Source organism: Panicum virgatum, chromosome 6N (assembly GCF_016808335.1).
Source record: "Panicum virgatum strain AP13 chromosome 6N, P.virgatum_v5, whole genome shotgun sequence".
NCBI lineage: Eukaryota > Viridiplantae > Streptophyta > Magnoliopsida > Poales > Poaceae > Panicum > Panicum virgatum.
Window position 1 is genome coordinate 53,348,927 of NC_053150.1, and position 23,650 is coordinate 53,372,576.

A 23,650-nucleotide genomic window follows, 5' to 3' on the forward strand; every position below is an offset into this window, starting at 1 on the left:
CTCAGCTCCTGGACGAGGGTGCTGATGCGCACGGCGAACTCGTCCACGCTCTCGCCGTCCTTGAAGATGAGGGCGTCGAACTCCCTCCTCAGGGTCTGCGCCTTGGCCCTGCGGACGCGCTCAACGCTGAGATTCACCATCTTGATGTCGTCCCAGGCTGCCTTGGCGCTCTCCTTGTTCGCCATCACCACCACCATGTCGGCCGGGACCGACTTGCAGATGGCCTCCATGGCCATCATGTCCTCGTGTTCGGAGACGTCATCGTAGTTCACGGCCTCTCACAGGCCGCGCGGGCGGAGCATCACCTTCATCATCGCCGACCACTCGGCATAGTTGGTCTTCGTGAGCATCGGCCACCCCGCGTTGCCGATCTCCTTGACGACCTGCCGTTCGACGAGGACTCGCTCGCGACGCCTGGCACGGCGCGGTGGCAGCGAGGGCGACACACGGCGCCCGTCTCCCGACGGCGTCCGTGACGCCATGGCAACTCCCAGAACGCGATAACTGCTCTGATGCCAATTGTTGGATGAACACCGACGACCCCACGCCGCTGGCGATCACCAGACGCACACACGCGAACTGAACTGGACACACGCGAGCTCTGTGGAACACAGCGAGAACACACGGTGTTTTGGTGCCGCTAATGCGCAACGTTTTTTTACTCTATTGATCACAATATATACATGCACAAGTGACTCTCGGCCACGACCACGACGAGCGCCATGCGCGCCACTCCTTCCTATTTGATCGCGCCATCCCACGACTGAACGAGTGGAGCGCTAAGCTTCAGCTACGACTCAACGGAAAGAACGATGCCACACCGCGAACAAAGCACGATTCAGGCGTACACGACGCATCCAAAGCGGATTCAGTTATTGACCAAAACTAATAGACGCTAGCTAACATTCCCTCTGATGAAACAGGCTGAAACGAACTGAATTTCCAACATCACCAGCTTGAAGCAGCTCCAATTAAGAGATGTGGATAGCATTAAGGTGGTGGATAATCTCCCCTTCCTCTCTGAGCTGCTTTTAATTGCGAACTGTGAAGGCCTAGAGAGGGTCTCAAATATTCCCCAAGTGAGAGAATTGCGTGCACAGCTGTGTCCGAAGTCCGAACTTGAGCTGTGTGGAGAGGTTGGACAGCTTGCACCAGCTGTTTCTGAATGAGGATATGCAAGATATCTCCTCACGGTGGCTGTCTGGATCGGACTCCAAGATCGGCACCAGCAGCTGCACGGAGAAGACCTGGATGTCTGCTGGGCATGGTGACCTTGGCTGTGTGCTTTCTAATTCTGGTATGTATATTTATGTACCCTGTTTCAATATCAGTGACTTGTTTTCTTACCCCCCCCCCCCCTTGTAATTAGATGTTGACTAACCATGTACTTTAACTTCGCTTCATATATATAGGTTACTGAGCATGGAAGTGAACAAGTGCTTTGTGACATTATTACCTTGGCTTGGAGTCAAGGAGTGGAGATTTATCCATGAACCGTCACGTCTACACTACATGGACTCCTTTATCGAGCTACTCGGGAAAAGGTACAGAGCCGTTGTATTGTATGCAGGACAGGATTGTGGATAGAAGATGAACTGCAATCATAATACCTGATCGTCTGGATTCTTAGTTGCGGCGCATGTGGTGGGATCGCCTTGGCGCCTTGCTTTTAGTATGTGAGTGAACTTTGTAGTATGAAGAACTTCATCTCCTTATTCCGGATAACATGTTTCCTGCTGTGGTTATGATTCCAACTGAGATTGTGTATGTGCTCTTGCTCCAAACATTTTCTGTAAAACAGCTGTTGTGTTATGTATTCGTCGCGTACAATGCTCCTATTATTGGAAGAGAGGTGCATAATTCGTTGGCTACTTCATATATATGATCTCAGCTTTGTCAACGTTTAGAGGAAGAGTAATGCATGATCACACCGGCGTCCATTGTCTTGCTCTGCTTGCTCAGTTGCTGCCTGGTGAACGTATTCTTCTTTGGCAATGTTCTCTGCCTGGTTGAACCGATGAACAAGAGAGAGAATGCACCAGTGCAACCAGACGAAAAGCAGAAAACCCTAGTGTGCGAAAAACCTACTCACCGGTTGATCCGACGCACCATATCACAAGAGTCGGTTTAACCGGTGATAGGTAAAAACTCAGCCCGACGCAGAACCTCTGTTTTTGCTCTCGGTTCGATCCAAGACTTGACGATCGGAGGATCAAAACAAGTTCAAATCTCACCAAAATTTGCAGGCACGATCACAAAGACCTTGTGAACATACCCACCAAAGGAATCGACGAATCACTCCATGGTTTGGGAGGAATCGAGGAATTCCCGAGCAAGAACGGGGTTTTCTCAAGAACGCAAAAACTTCGATTCGAGGGGACTCGTGATTCCGGGGGTTTTAGCACTAGGCTAGATGGATTAGAATCATTTCAAGGAGTCACACAATCACCACAAACTCGTGCACAAAGAACCAACAAAGCGAAATCGAAATTCATCGCAAAGAAAGCACGAGACATATGAAATTGAAACGAAGTCAAAACCCCGGAGGGCACAAGGAGGGAAGGGCCTCCTTTCCCATTCAATCTCAGTACAAAGTCTAAAAAATTCATACTCCAAATCCTAATCCTAGAGAAGAAAAGGGAGGAGGAACTAGAGAGAGGGGGAGGAGCCGCCAGGGAGGAGTGCTGCTAGTGTTGGGCGCCTGGCTCAGGGAAAAGAGAGAGAGAGGAAGGAGTGGGGAGGGGATATTTAAGCCCAACAACTCCCAAACTAAAAGACTAAACTACCCCTAGACTTAACTAGACACTAGAAAGCCTGTAGGGGCAAAACCGGAAAAAGATACAAGGACTCATCCGACGGCCGAGGTTCTTTCTTCGAGTTGAAGTCTTCTCCGCGATGCCGCCGTAGGGATGGTCCGCGGTTTTGGAGGGTCCGCGAAACCCGGGTAGATGGCCGGTTTTGAGAAAACCGCCAAAACACCACGCACGGGAAGATTCCCGCCTCCACACCGTGGCCCTGGACGCCGTTCCCGCCTCAGCCTTCTGACGGCCCTAGACGCCGCCCGACGCCCGTCACCTCCTTGCCCGCAGCGAGGCCCTAGACGTCGTCGACGCCCGTTCCTCCGCCAGTCCCGAGACCGACGCCCGTGCCTCCACGACTTGGCGTCTTCAACCGCCGACTGCCAATTTGGTTTTGTGGCGCAAATCAAGAAACCCGCCATCCACCGGTGCATGCGCCCTCGATCCAGGAGTGGACGCCACAGCTGCCGCCCGGCCCGAGCTCCGGACCCGGCTGCCCTTCACCGCTGTCCACCGCACGGTCCATCGGCCACAGCACCTCCACGGCAGCTCTCCGTCGACACTCGACGCCCGTGTTCTTGCAACCAAAGACCAAGCACACGATCACACCGCACGGTTAACAATTCACTCATCACAACCAGGAGATAGTACTCAACATTCCTCATTTGCTGAAGACGGATGTGAGGCGATGGTGAGCTGCACCTGAAGGAAAGCATCACCCAGGCCGCCGGCGTCCTCGAGCAGCTTTGCCAACGCACCGGCGGCTACCGTGGACCAGGCAACGCCGCGTGGAGGGAAGGTACACCGTCGGGGACACCGCCGCCGGCTGGTTCCTGGAGCTGCTCGGCGGCTCACATTGCCGCTCTTGAAGGCGAAGTAGCGCGGTCACCACGCCTAGAGCCAGGAAGCAGCCAAGTCCAATCGCTGCTATCTTGCCAAATCTGGGCCCAGATGCCATCCTCATTCCTGGCTTACCAGTTCACGGACGTAACACACGGATGCCACACGCGTGCCCCTGGCGCTCTGGCGATTGATCATACCACCCTCTCGCCGACGTACTCGAACAGCAACTCATGAGGGAAGTATGCCACTGCTTGTGCTCGGTCGTCAAGTTAACAACAACTCTGTTCTTAATTAAAAGAAAAAAAGCAGCACTGTTCTGAATATCCACCGGCCCTGCCCAACTCACTGTCATCTGCGAGAGAACTCTGTTTGCGGCAACAACTGAAACCCATCGCCCCCCAGAGCAATCATAGTCGAATTGCAGTGTTGCCACGTGGACATGAAGGCAAAAGCATCCACAGAATCCCCAGAACAGTAGATGAGACGATTCAAACATTCAGCTATCAGGCATTCAGACATTATTTCGTGCTTGACCATCCCAAGAGAGACGATTGGAATATAGTAATCCCAAAGACGACAATGAGCATCAGGATCTGTAAAAGAATCACCTCGATGGAGCAGGATGGGTTGGCCATTTAATTCCGAATTGTTAGAGTTTTGTGATAATGAACAAGCCGGCCTTGATCTAAACATAATCATCAGAACATCCTTTGTTGAGTGCACAAAAATGTTTACGGTGCAGATTGAAGTAATGAAGTTATGAAATTGTACGGGAAATGCTCCTATAGTAGCTACGAAATTGTTGCAAAAGTTTTTTTTTGAAACGATCCAAGAGTTTTTTAATATAAAATAAATACAATAGACTCATCATCATAAGGATTAATGTGAAGAAAAAGGGAAAGACACCCAGCCACAGCAAACAAAACAGGCCGGCTCTTTCCCACGACTGGGCTGCTTCTTTACTACTGGGACGGATACCGGCTCTTTCCCACTGCCCTATATATAGGCCGAGAGGATCTGCAAGTTGGTTCGTCTCCTTCCCAGTTCTCCAGAGCACATGGCGTCAGCGGCGATCCTCCGCTCGGCCGCCCGCTCGTTCCGGCTCCGGCGGCCGCTGGATCAGCAGGGGTGCCTTCTCGCGCGGCGCTCCGTGGAGGGCCTGAGCCCGACCACTCGCCTCCTCGGCAGCTCCGTCCCGACAGAGGTAATCAATCGATCCCTCCGCCCCCTATTCTCTTCCTCTGGGGGCTTGACTGGTTAGCGAATGCCATGTCGGGCGACCTGGACTTGACGCCACGAGATCGCTGGTTTGGGACTGGGAATCGCGAGTCCACTCGCGCGATTTGCTCGTCTACGGGATTAGTCGGCCGGGTTGATCGTGTTGGATTCCTCTGAACGTTGGTTTTTTTTTCGGGTTTTCGCTAGACTTCAAGCAGACTGAAATCCTTGATTTCGTCGGTCGGGTTGAGCCGTGCCTTAGCTTTTTGATGAGGTCTTGTAGACATCGAAGGGGGCGCGGGGGTTGGCCGCACTGTGTTTTTACGGGGTCTCTGTGCCTTGGCTTTTTTATGATGCTTTTTGATTTTGTGTCACTCTTGTCTTGTTGGAACAATAGGTGCTGATCTTATTATGCAGATTAAATGAATATGGGTGTATGAAGTCTTGAATCGGCACAGGTGTGGAACAAGAATGTGCGCTAGATGTTATAAAAGGGGAGAATGGACTGATGCTGACATATCTGAAAATAGTCAGACTTATAATAGAATATGACAACATTAACTAGAACAGTTTGTGTTCTGGAACTCATGGGGACTGAATATGCATAGCAAAATGTGCCTATCTCTGTACATTGAAACATATGTCAAATTGGGCGACCTGACCTGAATGCTATGGATTGCTGCATTGGGACCAAGAATTGTGAGTCTACTCATCGTATCTGATGATTCGCGAAATTAATCAGCCTTGTTAATCAAGTTGGACCTGCTAGCAATCGCTGAATTGTCCACCTGCTTTATTTTTCTTCAGAAAGTTTGTTCTTTTCTGGGGGTTCACTTATTCTTCAATTTGATTGATATTGGTTCATTTGGGCGCACCTCAGCTTCATGTCTTACCATTGGGCCACCACCTTCGCACCCTTGGTATCAGGGTTAGGGTCCATTGTAGATGGAGAAAGGAACTTTGTTTTATATAATCTCTATATTCCACCATCGGTCAATTGTAAACTAGATGCTTTTTTTTGGCTTGTTCAGCAATAAGTGATGATCTCGTTATGCAGATTGATCAGATTTTTTATAGCATAAACATAATAACTAGAAAATATTGTTTTCTGAAACTCAGGGGGAACAGAAGGATAAAGTCCACGAGAAGACAGGAGATATGTATCAAAGGTTGTCAATGAAGATCGACAGGCTTTCAGATATAATGGATGAGAACTCGAGGTTGCTTAAGCAAGTGGAGGCTCAGATGAAAGAAAACAAGTAAGCAAGCTATTGTTCTGTTTGACACATATATGCAAATTTTGTTATTGTTCTGGTCGCCCTAACGTAACTACCATTTCTTTGACATGCAGGCATGCTGGAGCGATAGATTTGACTCCGTGGCTTGTGTCCACTTTTGTTTTCTTCTCCCTAGTGTATCTCTTGATGAAGAACAACAGCATGACTGACTTCAAAAAAAGAACAACAACATGAGCTGACGTTTCCTCTGTCTATCGGAAGTCTTGTTTAATGTTTGTTTAAGCTTTTGGCTAGTGTGCATGTCTGAATACAATGTGTGCTACTTAAGTTTCTGGAATAATTGCATGCTTTCTTTTGCTATTATAGATATACATGAAAATTGAACTCTTATTTTGCAATTAGCAGTTTAGCACTAACATTGCAGGGTTAGTGCTAAACTGCTGAGGCCGCGCGACGCCTTGCAGGGTTGCCGGCCGCCGCATTCCTGCCCAGACCCCAACTTGCAGCAACCAAAGCATGCACCGCAACAAGGTCCCCAGACGCCGCTGCCACGGTGGCTTGGTCCCCGCCGAGCAGCCACGCAGACCACGCCGCGCTGCGCGCCTCAAGTCCTCATTCCAGTCGAGGGACGACCTTGCCGGCGTGGCTGCCGACGAGGCCTCGCCGGTCGCCATCATGATTCCTGGCTTACCTGTTCATGGATGTAACACGGATTCGGCACGCGTGCCCCATGCCCTCTGGCGATCGATCATAACACCCCCGACTCTATTTAAAGAAGAAGAAAAAAGGTACTAGCTCCGTTCTGAATATCTACCAGCCCTGCCTGTTCACAGCAACTCTCTGTCATCCGCGAGAGAACTCTGTTAGCGGCAGCAACTGGAACCCATCTCCCGCCAGTGCAATCATATACTCGAATTGCAGTGTTGCCACATGGGCATGAAGGCAAAAGCATCCACAGAATCCCCAGAACAGCAGATGAGACGATTCAGACATTCAACCATCAGGCATTCAGACATTTTGTTTTGTGCTTGACCATCTGAAGAGAGACGATTGGGATATAGTAATCCCAACGACGACAGTGAGCATCAGGACCTGCAAAAGAATCACCTCGATGGAGCAGGATGGGTTGGGAGTAATGTTCACGGTGCGCAAAAATAAAGATCACAACATCTTTTGTTGTTGTTGTTGTTGAGTGCACAAAAATGTTTACGGTGCGAATTGAAGTAATGAAATTATACAGGAAATGTTCCTATAGTAGCTACGAAATTTTTACAATTTGTTTTTATTTGAAACGATAGAAGATTTTTTTAATACAAAATAAGTACAACAGACTCATCATCAGGATTAATGCGAAGAAAAAGGGAAAGAAGATCAACCACAGCAAGCAAAACGGGACGGCTCTTTCCCACAACTGGGCTGCTCCTTTCAAAGAGAATTTGCGCATGGGACGTGGTGGTCAAGTCAGGGCTGCTGGCACAAATAAAAAGAACTTATGGTTCATGACGCCAGAGTTAATTAAAACAAGATAGGACATCGACGAAGATGATGGCAAAACAAGATTTGGGCCTTTTGGGGGCCTTCGACTCCGAAATTCATTATTGTTATTATGCCATTTTATATAACATAGGTGTCATGGACGAAGAGCATGCCATTTTGGGGTCAGCGAAAGATTGTAAACCTTGCGTTTTGGAGTCTAGTCATTTCTCATTTTGTTACTTTTCACACGTTGCTGATGTGTATGTTTTCAAGATCAGGACCAATAACAAAGATGTAAGTACATCATTATAAGGTTTTCAAGAGGCACAAGTGTGGAACCATAATGGGCAAGTGCTTCACCTTGATCAATTATTGGAAACTGAAGATCAAAAGCGCATGATCATCAAATGGTGGTGAATTTGGAACCAAAAACAAGTTGATGGAGTGGTGTATTTGGAAGAGACAACAATAAATATCCCAATTTCACTTGGAGAATCAAATTAAGAGGGAGTAACAAATGGATCGGTATTACATCAAATTAAGCTGCATACATAATGGGTGACCAGCCCATTGGGAAATACTGAAACATGGAAAGATGAAATGGAAACATACGGCGGCCACACCGTTTATTCTGAGAACAATAAGGAGCGAAAACAAGGTCTGAAAATTAATGTTGCACGCAGCTGTGCTGGCCACACTAAAGAGCGAACTCGCCGTTCAGGATGAGGTTGTTCCCTGTCAGGCTCTTACCGTACTCCGACGCAAGGTACACCGCCGCGTTGGCCACGTCGTCGTCGCCCGCCGTCCTGGTCATCATGTATTTCTTGATCATATGTTCAAGGTGGTCATCCTCGGCATGGGGGAAGATTGACTTGAGCACGCGCTTGTGAACGTTAGCGTGCTGCGAGATAGAATCCACCCGCACGCCGTACACCGCCAGCTCTGCCGCCTTGGCCCGGATCACGCCGATGGCTGCGGCCTGGGAGATGCTGTAGGCCGACGGCACGACGTCGCCGAGCAAGCCCATGGTGCTGCTCCTCAGGAGGATGCAGCCTCCCTTCTGGTTCTGGCTCTTCATCACAGCACTGGCGAGATTGATGCTGTCCAGGACGGACTGGAAGTTGGCCGCCATGGTGTTCTCGAAGGCTTTGCTGTCGCTCAACAAAGCAGACACGTGGTTGAACTCGATGTTGTTGTAGAAGATGTCGAGATGCCTGTGTTTATCCTTGAGGTTTTCGATCTCGTGCCCAAACTTCAGCCAGTCGCTTGTGTCGCAGGGCATTGCTTCAGTCACTTGCGTGTCATTAGGGTCCTTGTTCTTTTTGAGTTCGTCTGCGAAGCTTCTGCACTTGTCCAGCTCCTTGTCTGCGAGGAAGACCGAGGCGCCGCGCCGTTGTTGAAGAATTTTTGGGCAATCGCCTTGCCGACTGTGCTTGCTGCTCCCGTGATGACGGCCACCTTGTTAGCAAGCAGCAATCTGCATGTATACATGTTGAGTAACATAGGCAACGCGCAAAATGTCGAGTAAATTCCATTTTGATTTTTGACCAACTATTTGCTGCTACGGTTCAAAGTCAAATATTCAGTTCAAAATGTGGTTCAAACTAACAAATTAGAAATAGATTGTCCGAAATGGAATTTATACTCTAAAAGTGTATACTAATTAATAAGGTAATAACAAAATGGAATTTATACTCTAAAAGTGTATACTAATTAATAAGGTAATTGAAGTCTCAAGCATACTGTGGTGGGGCCATGGAAAACAGTTGTCAACTCCAGAGATGGGCCATGTTTGGTTCATAATGTGAAAAAAAATTCACAAAAAGACAATGCATGCATGGAGTACTAAACGAAGTTTATTTGCGAAACTTTTTCACGGATGACTGTAACTTTTCGAGACGAATCTAATGAGTCATGTTCCACCATGATTTGTTACAGTGATGCTACAGCAACCACACCTAATCATCCTCTAACCATGCGGTCAAAGGCCTTATTAGCTACAACACATGCTACAGTACCATAATTGTGGATGTTGTTTTGCAATTAGACTTTATTTAATACCTCTAATTAGTGGTCAAATGGGCGAAAAGTTTTCATGAAAACTTTTTCACCCCCTAACCAAACACGGACCAAACACGGCCATGATGACGATGGTCCAGCTCAGGCCCTCCCCCCTGCTGTACTCACAACAAATACCAAGTAACCAGCGTAGCTTACATTCACAAATGGAAACCATTTCGATCAGTTAGTACTAGGAAAAAGGTACTCCTAGAGGAGCCAGACCTGACCTGAGAAAACTGGCGCTGCTGCTGGATGCTGCTCTGAAAAGCTGAGTTGGGGTTTCTCGCAACTGATCGTCGCCGTCTTAAATAGAAGTTTCCACACCCTCTGCGTCGCAGGGATCCGATGAACGAGCACAAACGTGTCATTTTTTTATTTCTATTGTGACATTGGAATATTGGATCTGCATGCATCAGCAGTTTCTCAACTGATAGATAACTTGAGTCGTGTTGCCAACTCTCATTTCTTATATTCGGACTTTGGGCAAGTCTTTCCGTATATACTTACTGGCCTATCTTATTAAGTCTTCGTTTCTTGGTACGATCTGGATCAAACCGCATGTATAAAGGTCTGCATTTGAGCTTAATTAGCTTTGCGGAATCTCTGACTTGTAGCAGGAGTGACCATATAGTGCACATGGTGGATTGCAAGTACTGCTAGTTGATGATCCCAAGTCTGAAAACCCAATATGATTTGCAGCAAGGAACCAGTGCGTGGGTTTCGTCCGGTCATACGATTGCAATACATAAACATGGAACAGTTCATTATAGCATACCACGATTCAAGTCAACCGAACTAATAAGTCTTTCATGTATTGCCGCAGCAAGCTGATGTAACGAACAATGACTAATGATGACCTCATCAGCTGCATCTCGATCTGGATCTGGATCAAATTAATCACCCTATATATCTTCATGTTGCCTTATAATATCAGACGGCATGCGGGACTCTGTAACACCCAAAATTTTAAAACTGTGTTTGAATTCAAAATTTGAATTTATTCAAATGAATTTGTTCAAATAAGTTTGAGTTTAAAAAAAAGAGAAAGCTTTCCTCTCACTCCTTCCTTCCCAAACCAGCCCATTCCACCTATCTCTTCTCCCTCTCTCTTTCTCTTTTCACCGCGGCCCAAAACAACCCAGCCGGCCCAACCCAACCCACCATCTCCCTTCCCTTCTCTCGCTCTCACTTCCAGTCGGGACCCACTTGTCGGCGCTTCTTCTTCCTCCCATCGCCACCTTCCTTTTTTCCGGCGACGTGCTCCTTCCGCCGCGGACGCCCGCGCCCACGCCCGCGCCCCCAAGCTCCCACTATGTAAAAAATGACCTATAGTAACGTGCACAAAGGTGACATGTTATTGTACGTCACCTTTGTTATCTGGGTGACGCGCAAAGATGATGCACGTCACCTTTTACCTCTTGATGGCCTCTCTCAAACATAACATAGGTGATGTGCAACATCAAAACACGTCACCTTTGTTATAGCTGACGGGCCACATTTATGGCTCGTCACCTATAAGTTTGATATAGGTGACGGGCAACATTAAAGCACGTCACCTATAAGGTTAGTATATGTGACGGATTTTGATAAGTAAAAGGTGACGGGCAATATCAAAGCACGTCACCTTTGTGATGACATATGTGACGTGCAACATCAAGGCGCGTCACCTTTGTGACTTTTATTAATTTTTGAACATGCGATTTTTGAAAAATTCAAATTGTCTCAAATCAAAAATTGGTCTATACAAAAGTTGTAAGCCTCAACCAGATCTATAACTTTGTAGTTCAAATTTTTTTTCAATTGAGGTTGTTTTGGCACCCAAATATATGGTTTAAATTTTGAATTTCAAATTTTCAAAATTTTCAAATGACCTCATATGGGAAAAAAAGTATATACGAAAGTTGTAGCTCGCCACCAGATCTACAACTTTGTAGTTGAAAAGTTTTTCATTTGAGATCGTTACAGCTGTGAAACAGGTTATATAAGACATTAGAAAGTGATGATAAAAGGAAAATATCTCATTGTTGGTCACATGTGATGGTGTAGCCCAGTGGTAGGGGATGTCGGACCCAGGACAGCGGGACTACCCATGGGCACGGAATATTCTAGAGTAGGGAGTAGCACATGGATATGCCCTACCTCTTTTGTATCTACCCGAATAGGAGTAGAACTAGTCGACATACTCGGGAACTAGCCGAACTCCTCGGATTAGGATCCTAACAAAATTTGACTAGGACTTTCCATGTAACCCTATTCCCCCGGATCATATAAGGGCGAACAGGGACCCCCTCAAAAAGGAGGGACATCGAACAACACCTAAGGGAATACAAACCACCACACAGGACATAGGGTATTACGCTCCGGCGGTCTGAACCTGTCTAAATCCTTGTGTTCCTTGCACCATCGCGTTCTGATCTCGGCGAGTCCCTACTCATAACCACTCTCCTCGGGATACCCCTAGGAGAACCCGACGGTAAAACACCGACAGCTAGCGCTCACTGTGGGGCATCTCACCAATGATCATCAGAAGAACCCGATGGCTTCTCTCGACGACAATCTGGTGCTCGAAAAAGGCACCTCCTTCCGTGTCGGCTCCTGGATCTTCGTCGCCGACGGATCAGGTGGCTTCGAAGGCTGCTCAATCGACCAAGATCTTCCAGAAGTTTCAAAAGCTGCAAAATGCCACGAACTCAATGAATTCATCGATCAACTCGAAGAAATCGGATTCTCGGACCTCAATGACGAAACTCGGGTTCAACCCGAATTCGACGCAATCAGAACCAAAACACTCTCCGAGTTGGAAGAGGATTTGGAGAAACTACTGGAAGATTCCAAGCAAGAAGCTTCCATGGATGGAAAGACTCTACTTCCCAATTGCATCCGTGCCGCTGAACCAAGTCTTCGGAAGAAAAAAAATCAAAGACTATCTTTAAGAAAACTACCCGCAAAAAGAAGCCGTCAAAAGACACTTTTTCAAACATCGATAATATCGATGAAAAGATCGAGCACTGCCTTCAGTTAGCTGAAGACACGTTCAACATCAACACTTCTCGAGAAGAATTCTCCAACTAGTGGGCTCTCATCTCTGCAGAGCTGGAACAAGATCAATCTTTCATCAAATATCTCGAAGAATTGGATGAACTAATCTCTGAAGATTAACTAGCCGAATGGTCACACAACATCGACTTATTTATGGAAGGATTAACCAATCTCGACAAGCTTGAAGCTCTCTGGGAGCAATCCAAAGTGAAGAAACTGTGGGATGATTCACAAAACAAGTCATTGACTCAACTGGGTCAATATCTATCACAATCCCACCCCGCAAAAGACTATGTTTCAATCGAAGACTACATGAGTCGTTGGTGCAACGTCATCCAAACTCCAAATTCCCCTACTCCGCAAGAAGATCACCGCATGCCGCAGCTATTTCCTCCGGAAGAACGTGACACTTTGAACAAATACAATAAATTCATAAACGAATTTTCAGTCCGAATTGAAGGCGGATGGTCTCTAGCGGACACCCTACCATATGATGAAAACCTTCTTCCACATACTCTCAGACTCTCCCTCCGAGACAACCCAAACACAGAATCCCACCCGGATTCGGTTCAAGACATCAAAAGAAACCAACTCACGCTACAACCCGATTCGGAAAGGAAGACTGAATCCGACAAGGAGTCGACTTTTACAGTCACTACAAAAGAAGAACGGCACTCAAATCAAAGAGAGAAACAACAATTCTCAGAAGACGAAGAACTACCGTTCCAGCAGGGCCTTCCGCTCAAGGAAGACAACATCAATTCGAAAATTCACGGCCACAATCGTGAAATTTTTATGGCATTTCTTTCGGATGCTACAAACAGAAAAACTAATTCCACAGCACTGGAAGACTTGGACTATGATGAATTCCTCTCTGAACCGGAGATGAGTGAAGCACCAGCAACTAGCTACGGAATTCCTCCACCTCCACCAGGAGTCACAGTCACTGTCCACCTGGACAACAACCCGAAGATGGTTCTCAAGACAGAGCACCACCAACAACTGGGCGACTCGTTCGACTATTCCAACAGCAAATTACACAATGTTATCAACATTGGTCGCAACGCGAAAACAATCATCATTAATAACGGTGAAGATCATGACGAAGTTGAAGCCTACAGACCGACATCCAACTTCAAAATACCTGATAACTACGGGTACAACTCGCGAAAGCGGCGCCGCGACAAGGCAGCACCTCCTTCCCAACCAAAGTAGTCGACGATTGATTCTACTCACTAGACAATTTATTCAAAATGCTTCCTGCACCCCAAAGGAAAGCACTCGAGTTTCCAATGCATCATCCTTCGCAAAGCACTAGGAGCACCTCCATCTTCTGCCAACAAGGACAACAAAAAAGAGAGCCAACACGAGAAAAATCCTCTCTAACAACCAAATAAGAAGGAGTTAAATGTTCCATTTACTCAATAGAGTCATCTATAGGGCTTACCCCCGGTCTTACACACAATAAAGGCTAAGATGGGTTCGCCCGAGCTCTGACTCGAAGTCATCTATAGGGCTTACCCCCGGTCTTACACCCAATAAAGGCTAGGATGGGTTCGCCCAAGCTCTAACTCAGCTTCAAAACTACTCGCACTGGCAATTGAGTCATCTATAGGGCTCACCCCCTGTCTTATACCCAATAAAGGCTAGGATGGGTTCGCCCGAGCTCTGACTCAATTTACTACTCGTGTTGACAGAAGGCAAATACTCAAACGAGTCATCTATAGGGCTTACCCCCGGTCTTACACCCAATAAAAGCCAGGATGGGTTCGCCCGAGCTCTGACTCGGGTCATCTATAGGGCTTACCCCCGGTCTTACACCCAATAAAGGCTAGGATGGGTTCGCCCGAGCTCTGACTCAGTTCCCAAATTACTCGTGTTGGCAGAAGACAAAAACCCAAGTCGAATCCCCCAGGGCCAATCCCCAGTCTTACACTCAATAAAGGCTAAGATGGGTCTGCCCGAGCAAGATTCCAATATAAAGAAGAAATTGAATGCTTCAGAATTGGATGAAAGAGAAAATTTTGTTGACAAAGACCCTAGAGGCAAGTTTTCCACTTTCTTCAGGAGTCGTCACTCCATCAGTTACTATGAATACCAACCTTTCTTTGTTTACTCAAGTTAAAAGGCACGGCAAATCGAGTAACTGGGGCTAAGATACATGAGCCTTGCGGCCCTAGAGACAAGCTCTCTACCTTCTTCAGGAGTCGTAACTCCATCGGCTACCTTGAATACCAACCTTTCTTTGTTTACTCAAAGTCAAAGGCACGGCGAATCGAGTAGTCGGGGCTAAGAGACATGAGCCTTGCGGCCCTAGAGACAAGTTCTCTACCTTCTTCAGGAGTCGTAACTCCATCGGCTACCTCGAATACCAACCTTTCTTTGTTTACTCAAAGTCAAAGGCACGGCAAATCGAGTAGTCGGGGCTAAGGGACATGAGCCTTGCGGCCCTAGAGACAAGTTCTCTACACCCCCCAAGAGTCATAACTCCACCGACCTTCGACTACTTCTGTACTCGACCTTTGGAGGGACAAGTTCCCTATCTCCAAGAAGGACTTAGTCATCCATGAGGTGACAATTCATCGACTGCTATGCACTCAACTTCGAGAAGATACAAGACTTCTAATTCCTAAAAGGAATTCCTTGTCCACAAAATGACAACCCGTCGACTACCACAATACTCGACCTATGAAGAGACAAAATCTCCATCTATCAAGACGGAATTATCATTCACGAAGGCAAAGATTAGTCGACTACTACGATACTCGAACAATCTCTCCATTTCCTAAAAAGGAACTACTCGTCCATGAGATGACAAGCAAATCGACTACTACGGTACTCGAAGAAACAACTCAAGACAGCCAATGACAAGTTTCATCAAAAGGCTACCAGCCGATCGGCTGCCAACTAAAAGGAAAAAGTACTATACATTAGAATGTAAAAAGTACTCTAGTGGACACACATCCACACAAAAGCCAAAAGATTATTACAAACAACTGTTCAAGACTCCGGCGCAGGCTCCAAGCCACTGATAACCCTATCAGCAATGGGTTTCATCTCCACGACATACTCAGAGAATTGCTCCTCTGAACAGCCAACGGCAACCCCATCACCAATAGGGGACAAGTTCGCGGAGGGGAGAAAGGACTTAACTAATCCTAAGGCATGGGCTAAGTACTCCCTAGAGGTGTCGGAGAAGAAGCTACTGAGTCGCTGGCGGGCTTCACGAAGACGCTCCAGCAAACTCTTCTCACCAGCTCCCTCATCCTCCACCATGTCGACGACTACTTTAGCCGTCACCTCAAGATCAGCTAGCTGCTAGGACAACTCCCTGATCTGCTTCATATCGCCAATCATTTGCTTATCAGCGTCAGCCTTGATCTTGGACAGCTTCTCAATAGCATCTGCGTGACGATACATAATATTTTTTAGATCAATCACCAGTTCATCCCTTTGCAACAACAAGTGCTTAAGTTCTGTCAAAGCAAGAAAAATATGAGCAGATAGGAAAACTACTCGAAGGATACAAAAGAAGGAAAAGAATACCTTTCTTCTCCTTGGCAGCCGCCTTGGCCTTCTCTTGCAGCTTGGAGGCCTTATCTCTCAGAACAAAATTGTCCTGCTCCAAAGTTTCAACACGGGCCTCCAGAAGCCTAACCTTTTCCGACTGCTCTCGAGAAGACTTCTCAAGAGCAGCCATCTTCTCAAGCTGCAGCGCCTGATCAACTGTCAACTGGAGATTCTCCCCAGTCCGCCAAAGGAACTCGGCCTGCTCAACAACTTGCTTAGCTAGATTCTGTCAACAAAACAAAGTCAAGACAGAGTACTCGACGAACTCCACTACTCGAGTACAAAAAAAGATACTTACAACAAGAGAAGAATGGCAGCCCAAGATCCCCTGGCGATGGCAGTCGATCCCTCGACCGACTTCTCCACCTCCTGCCGTGGCACCTCCTGCAAGAATGGATCAACATTGGCAACAACCGAAGGACTCTTCGATTGATCCTCATTCTGCTTATCTGAAAAACACAAGAACATTAGCAAAAGAATGACCAAAAACCACTCGATCCCACCTCATAAAGCCACTCACCAGTGCCAACGGCAGGAGACTCCTTGCCCGCCTCCCCAAGGGCCAGGTCCCCCGCCGTGCCAGTAGCAAAGTTGCCCAACCGATCGTCTTCCTTCAGCGGGCTAGGAGGCAACTGGGCAATGTTCCTAAGGGAATCAAAAAAATCCCCTTCTCCGACTCATCAATCCCAAGAGCGTCTGGATTGCTACAAAAAGAAGTACTCGACACTTCAACCACAAAATCAAAAAAAAAGCAGAGATAAGCAGCCAATCACCAATCGCACTTACTGAGAGGAATGCTTCAGCACGAATTTCTTCGGCTTAGTAAACTTCGGGACCACGCTCGGCCCCGAAGCACTCTGCCCCTTAGAAGAGCCGCTCCCGCCGGATTCAGCTGGCGCAGCGGGAGTCGTGACGATGGGGCTCACAATAGAGCTCACCACCTGCCTCTTGGAAGGAGAAGGAGGCCTAAGAAGAAGAAAAGCTATCAAAAACAAGTGCAAGACTTTAGAAAAGTACCAATTAGTACTCACCTGTCACTGCTACCAGTAGAAGCAGTCCCCCACTTCTGAGTCCATGTAGACTCGACGGCCGGCTCGTTCGCCGCCCGGTCCTGGACATCCGACGTCGTCCGACTGGCCGACGGACCTGCATAAAACAACCATCATCAGTCGAGGACCCAACAACTCGAACAAGAAAAAGAGCAAAAAAACAAAGGCAGTCAAAGATTCACACTTGAGTCAGTATGTGCCAAAGGCACATCTTGAGGCAACGGAGGCCTACTCTGATAGTTTTCGGGATTAATCTGCACGAAAGATACCAGATCAACTCGACTACTCGACAAAAAGTACTCGACATAAAACTACAATCTACTACTTGATGCAGTACCTCCTGAGGACGCCTGTCAGCTCTGAAGGCCCCCAAAAGACTAGGCCTCCAGTTTATGTTCTTCAAGAGCACGGCCACTCAATTCTCCAGATCGTCCTTGGAAATCTTCTCCCGAGCATATCGAGTGGGATCCTCCTCGCTGGTATACTCGAAGGCAAGGTGAACCCACTGCTGAAGAGGCTGGACCCTGCGAATGGTCCAGTACGCCACCATGGATGCACCAGTAATCTGGTGTTCCGCCTTCAAAACTTCAATCTCCCCAAGGAGAAAGTTTACCTGGTCCATCCTGCCTCCCTTAGAATTCCAACTTGGTCTCTTCACAGGGGGACTAGGAGTACGAAGAGGAAGGGAAGAAGAAAGATTTCTAACATAGAATCACATCTCCTTCTAGTCGATGACCTTGTCACTCAACTCGTAAGGGATGTACTTGGTCTTCTTCCCCTGACGAAACTGTAGCCCGGCTCCCCCGACTACATCTACCTTAGATTCGTTGGGATGGGGCTTTAGATGGAAAAAATATTGAAACAAATCGAAGTGGGGCTCAATCCCCAAAAAATCTTCACAAAGATGGACGAAGATAGAGATGTGGAGAATGGAGTTTGGGGTCAAGTGATGCACTTGAATCCCCCAATGGAAAATGAGGCTCCAAAAGAAATCAGAAATGGGAAAACCGAGGCCCCGAAGAACATAAGGAAGGAAAACAACAGATTCGTTTCCCTTCTCATGGAAAAGACTCCCCCTCGGATCTACGCCAATGAATCACGCTCCGAGGTTGAAGAAGATGACTCTCTACCAGATTCAGAAGATGAGAGTCGGCACACTTACTCGACTTCCACCCGTGGACCTCTGCATCATCCCCAGTAGCTTCGCCCGCCTTCCCCCTTCCGACAGACTTCTTGGGAGCCATGGAAACGAGGAAAGAACGATTCTCTCTTACTTCACGCTCGGGGGCTAGGGGTGGCTAGTTTCTCGTGGCACCCGGAGGCGAGAACAGATGAGTTTTCGGCGGCGGAGAAGGAAAAGGAAGTGTGCTAAACCTAGATTTACCCAAACAGTTAAATAAGCAAAAGCCAATGGCAGTATGGTAAATAATGAGAAGTTCAAAGGTCGCAAACAAAGTTCTCAGAGTTATTTCAGCCAGTAACTCCAGGTTTCGCTCCAAAGGAAATGAATTAAACTCAAGAAAGGAAATCTGATTACAAGGATTACATCCCAATAGAAAAAATACACAGATCTCAATGGTTTCACCACTCGAAACCACTAGATCTCAACTACAAAGAGGACAGCCCAAGGGCTGATACAGAGATACAAATCTTGTTACTCACAGAGGAGAGTAATCCAGATACATTCAGGGAGGAAAAGGCTTGTTGTAAGAAGATATGCGTGGTCAGGAACATCACAAATTCCCTTCTTACATCTGCTCTTCTCCCTGATAGGTTTTGCAATAAAAACAATGCCATCTCTCCAGAAGCCATCGAGGGGGAAACAACCACAGTTCCCACCCGAAAAGGCTTCTGATATGGCTTCCACCATCAGCCCACCAAGACAACCATGATGGTTGCGATGTGAGAAGCAAAGGTGGCAGCCTGAGAGATAACAAGTGTTTGTGCTGCTCGCAAACACTCTTCTAGCACCTACAAAGATGAATCGAGTACTCTCATCAGGTGGTCGAGTACTCTCCAGTGAAGAACTCCACTTGAAACCCATGACTACAACTGCAAGAATGAAGATACAAGCGCAGCAGACCCTACTTAAATAGAAGAAGGAGCAGAGCCGCAGCTCAGCCCGTGACATCCAAGGATAGGGAAGCTCACGGACAAAATAGAAAAGATTCTACAGCAGTACTTGCCTCGTGAACCCACGGGCAAACAATACACTGCGCTGCCACCTTTTCAGAAGATTCACCGCAGTACTGATGAGCTCAGAAAGATCACAAAGGACGCAACACGATACCCTGGAACCTTAACCCCAAATCACGGATTTGAATTCAAGGCTCGGGGGCTACGGGATACGTGTCATAAATGGCAAACTTTTTTCGAAAAAGTCCCAAACTTCAAACCGAAGATCGAAGGACCTGGAAGACTGAGATGATCCTCAGCCTAATTCATCAAATCAAACTAAGGCTCGGGGGCTACTCCATATGGAGCGCGAGTACATCGTGCACCATATATCAAGACAGATTCGGGGCTTGAGCACCTCATAGCCTCGTTGCAACCGAAGAAGCACCCGAAAGACTACTTGAAGCACGCGACGGACTCCGAGGATGGACAACCTGCTCCAGAAGCACCCGAAGTGCTCGACTATAGGGACAAAAGTCCAGAAGCTCTCGAAGTACCCGACGGACATCTTTATAAGCACTCTACGTCTGCAGGACTCGACTACGAAGAACTTGGGGGCTTGTCGGACCCGGGACAGCGGGACTGCCCACGGGCACAGAATATTCTAGAGTAGGGAGTAGCACATGGGTATGCCCTACCTCTTTTGTATCTACCCGAATAGGAGTAGAACTAGTCGAATATTGTCTGCGATAGTAAGTGATGACACAATTCCTTATGCACTCAAAGTATTTATTGAATTTGTTGTTGACACTAGTGTTTCATATACAGTGCTTACCGGAAATACGTGGAAGACCCCGATTGCTATGATCGGAGGTCTGAGAAAAAGAAGCAGAAGAATGGCACAAAATTGCACCTCAGGCGAGATTTTCCGGTATGTATGAAAAAGATTATGTTCTACTACATTTGCATGCAATATGTGTCCTAATGACTATGTCTTACAATAATGCAGTGCGCGAAGCAACCTGCAAACTCAGTATTGTGTGGATACTATGGCTATGCATACCTCATGACTGCCGGATGTTACAACAGAAGCTGGCGACAGCTCAAGAAATCTGTTGCATGGTGGCACAGGTTAAGGGTGAACAAGTATGTCATCAACCAAATAATATCTGACATTTGTAAGTTTGTCACTGATGAATGTTGTCATGTTGGGGGTCTCTCCTTCTATGACGAGAGCGATCTAGCAACGAATGACAAGTTCATGAGGCTACGCAACTGGAGAACCGAACTTAACATGAAGGACTACAAGTTGTTGGAACTCGATTAGATGCCTTTAACTTTTGTAATCATTTGAACGCTAATGTCGAATTGATGTAATATATATTTGTGAATGGATGTAATATACTTGTTGAACATGTACTATGCAAAATCGGATTGGCACCTAAATGGATGTAATATGTGTTTTCTGATTGGGTTTTCAAATTCGAATTGGTTTTGAAATTCAATTTTAAATTCACAATCAAATATGCTTTTTTTAATCTGGAAAATCTTAACGGAGGCGGTCAAGTTAAAACTGATCGCCTCCGTTAAGATACAATAACGGCGGCGGTCCTTTAAGGGAAACCGCCTCGGTTAAGATACATTAACCGAGGCGGTTGTTGTAACATGACCGCCTCGGTTAACAAGTTTACCAAGGCGGTCGGAAAACCGCATTGGTAGATGCCTCCATTAACCGTGACGGTGTGTCCAAGGCGGTTGGGCTACCCGCCTCGGAAAAGCCATTTTGACCGCCTTGGAAAAGGCATTATGTAGTAGTGTTCCACAGGGAGGAAAGCTCTGTTGCAAGAATCATACTTTCCAAGTTGTATGCGTTGTTAGTCCTGTTGGATGACACATTTGATGTGCGTGCCACCTTCGAGGAGTCCCAATTGTTGGATGAGGCATTACAGAGGTACAATTATTAACCTCCTCCTCCTCCTCCTTGCTGGCTGTAAAGCTTTCTCTTCCACTTCCTAACTTACTTGTGATCCCTCTATTTTGTGCAGCACCTCAATTATATGCTTATTGTAAATGTACAATCATTTTAAGATATATATCTCTTGTATTAAAAGGAACGAGCAAGACAGACTCAAAGTAACTTCAATTGTGACTCGCATATTGTATGAACAAAAGAATCTAATAAAAATATGATTACAAGGAAGTGGTACAAAATGGTTGTGTGTGGTCCAGTTGTTTGCTAGAGGTTGATTTAAACAATCAAACTAATTAGTTTCTTTCTTTATCATAATTATTTGTAGATGGGATGAGAGCGCAGTTTCTCTTCTACCAGAATACTTGCGCATGTACTACATCAAATTATTGAGTACCTTCAATGACATTGAGGATATTTTGGAAGCATCCGTTAAGTATCGCGTGGCTTACGTAAAAAGACAGGTGTACCTAGTTATCTTACGGAGCTATGAAATTTCTCAACTTTTGTTTTTCTATCTCAACTTGTTTGCATAGATTTGCGTCCCATGCTTGGTATCTTTCAGTGCATTTAATAACAATGTTTTCTAACTGCAGGTACAATTGCAATAAAAAATTTCCATCCAACAGGCTAAATGGTTAAACGAAAACTACCTGCCGAGCTTCAAAGAACAAATGGAGGTGGCGGTTATGGCGACGGGCTTTCAGTTGTTCTTAACGGCACTAATAGGCTCAAGCCAAGTGGTAAACAACGAGGCATTTGAGTGCGCATATAACATTCCTGACATATCCCACGCCACTGCAGAAATTGTTCGTTTCATCAATGACATTGCTGCTTACAAGGTACTATATGCAATTTCACTAATACTCCATCCTTTTTTAAATATTTGACACCGACTCTTTCATTTGAATATTCAGCTTTTTTATAAACATATGTAACAAATAGATAAACACCAGAATAAATATTATCTCGGTCAAAGCCTGAAAACAATGAATGACGTCAAATATTTAAAAATAGAGGTAACACCAGATGCAATCATCTAGCGATATATTTCATCGGGTGGTGAATCTAAGACGCATTATTGCATTTTTAGGTAAAAACGATAATGGATGGCAAATGGGTATAACTTTAACACAATTGTTTTGGTTTAACTTTAACATGTAGCTTCAATATTGTTCATCAATTCACGCCTTGTGTAACCGATCATTACTCAAAACCACTGATTTGGAATGTGTATCAATAGAAAACATTGAGGGATGTAAATTTTAAAGGTATTGAAATGGATGGTGAAAATTAAAAGGTTATATTCAATGAAATTTTGGGTTGCAATGAGTTGCATACATCAGCTGATTCAGCCTAGATTGGAGAAAAAAGCAAGCCGCTTGTTCTTGAACACTCTCCCACACGTGGAGACACCTTAAGGCTTCAAACATAGAACATGAATTTAATATAAATAGATGCCACCTTATAAGGTACTTCGATCATCGACATATCACACTGTTATTATTTTTTATGATAACAAATAATTAGAAAAAAAGGACAAATATGTATATTGAAAATCACTTTGACCTCCTAAATATCAAAAAAATCTATGACCTTGTATTGGAAAAGAAATGATATTTCATCAGTAACTGGATGGATCTGTGTATGTATATCATAAACACATGTACCAATGCACGCAGCTAGGAAAGTGCAAGAATGATGCGCCCAGCGCCGTGGAGTGCTATATGAAGGAATACAGCATGACCGAGGAAGAGGCGATGGCAGCAGTCGCCGAGATGGTGGAGAAAGCGTGGAGGAGGACGAACAGAGATTATATACAGATGAAAGGCACAATAAAGCCGGCGGCACAATGCTCGCTGAACTTGGGAAGGTCGTTTGAGACTTTCTACCTTCATGGCAGCAAGGACGGTGTCGCCTATGGCAGTGATGTCAAGGAACTCATCACCATGTCCTTCCTGAAGCAAGTCCATGTCTAAGTGCAGCATATTATATAGTACTATATATGTAATGGTTAAATGCCATGTCGCGAAAAAAATAAAATTGCAACCAATAAAAAATATGGTCTCAACCTAGCTAGCAGGTCGAGCCTCTTCACTTAGTTGAGCCTGCAACGCATCATTGCCCTATTTGCTGGACTTAATCCTTTCTATATAGTCTGTGCCCGTGTGTTGCTACAGGTAGCAAGAAAAAGTTCCATACCAATACAAAACGCATGTGCGATACATGATATTTTCTGGCTCATTAATATTCACATGCAGCCCAAAAACCTTT

General features: G+C 46.1%; 2 protein-coding genes, 1 long non-coding RNA gene and 1 pseudogene across 3 annotated transcripts; 3 read left to right on the forward strand and 1 right to left on the reverse strand.

Annotated features, from left to right (window-relative positions):
• The first annotated feature begins 1,189 nt into the window (after positions 1 to 1,189).
• LOC120679191 lies at positions 1,190 to 1,847 on the forward strand. The gene is made up of 2 exons (XR_005677031.1): positions 1,190 to 1,297; positions 1,413 to 1,847. It is a non-coding gene; the product is annotated as an uncharacterized LOC120679191 (long non-coding RNA).
• Positions 1,848 to 4,665: 2,818 nt separating this feature from the next.
• Positions 4,666 to 6,352, forward strand: LOC120680008. Its single transcript, XM_039961659.1, has 3 exons — positions 4,666 to 4,845; positions 5,979 to 6,118; positions 6,211 to 6,352. Exons 1-3 carry the CDS (start codon positions 4,699 to 4,701, stop codon positions 6,329 to 6,331), a joined length of 408 nt encoding a protein of 135 aa, XP_039817593.1. The 5' UTR covers positions 4,666 to 4,698; the 3' UTR covers positions 6,332 to 6,352.
• Positions 6,353 to 8,270: 1,918 nt separating this feature from the next.
• On the reverse strand, positions 8,271 to 8,855 carry LOC120678329 (short-chain dehydrogenase reductase 2a-like). The gene has a single exon (XM_039959452.1). The coding sequence runs from the start codon at positions 8,853 to 8,855 to the stop codon at positions 8,271 to 8,273; it is 585 nt and encodes a 194-aa protein (XP_039815386.1).
• An 11,037-nt stretch (positions 8,856 to 19,892) lies between these two features.
• LOC120678330 lies at positions 19,893 to 23,355 on the forward strand (annotated as a pseudogene).
• Positions 23,356 to 23,650: the final 295 nt, after the last annotated feature.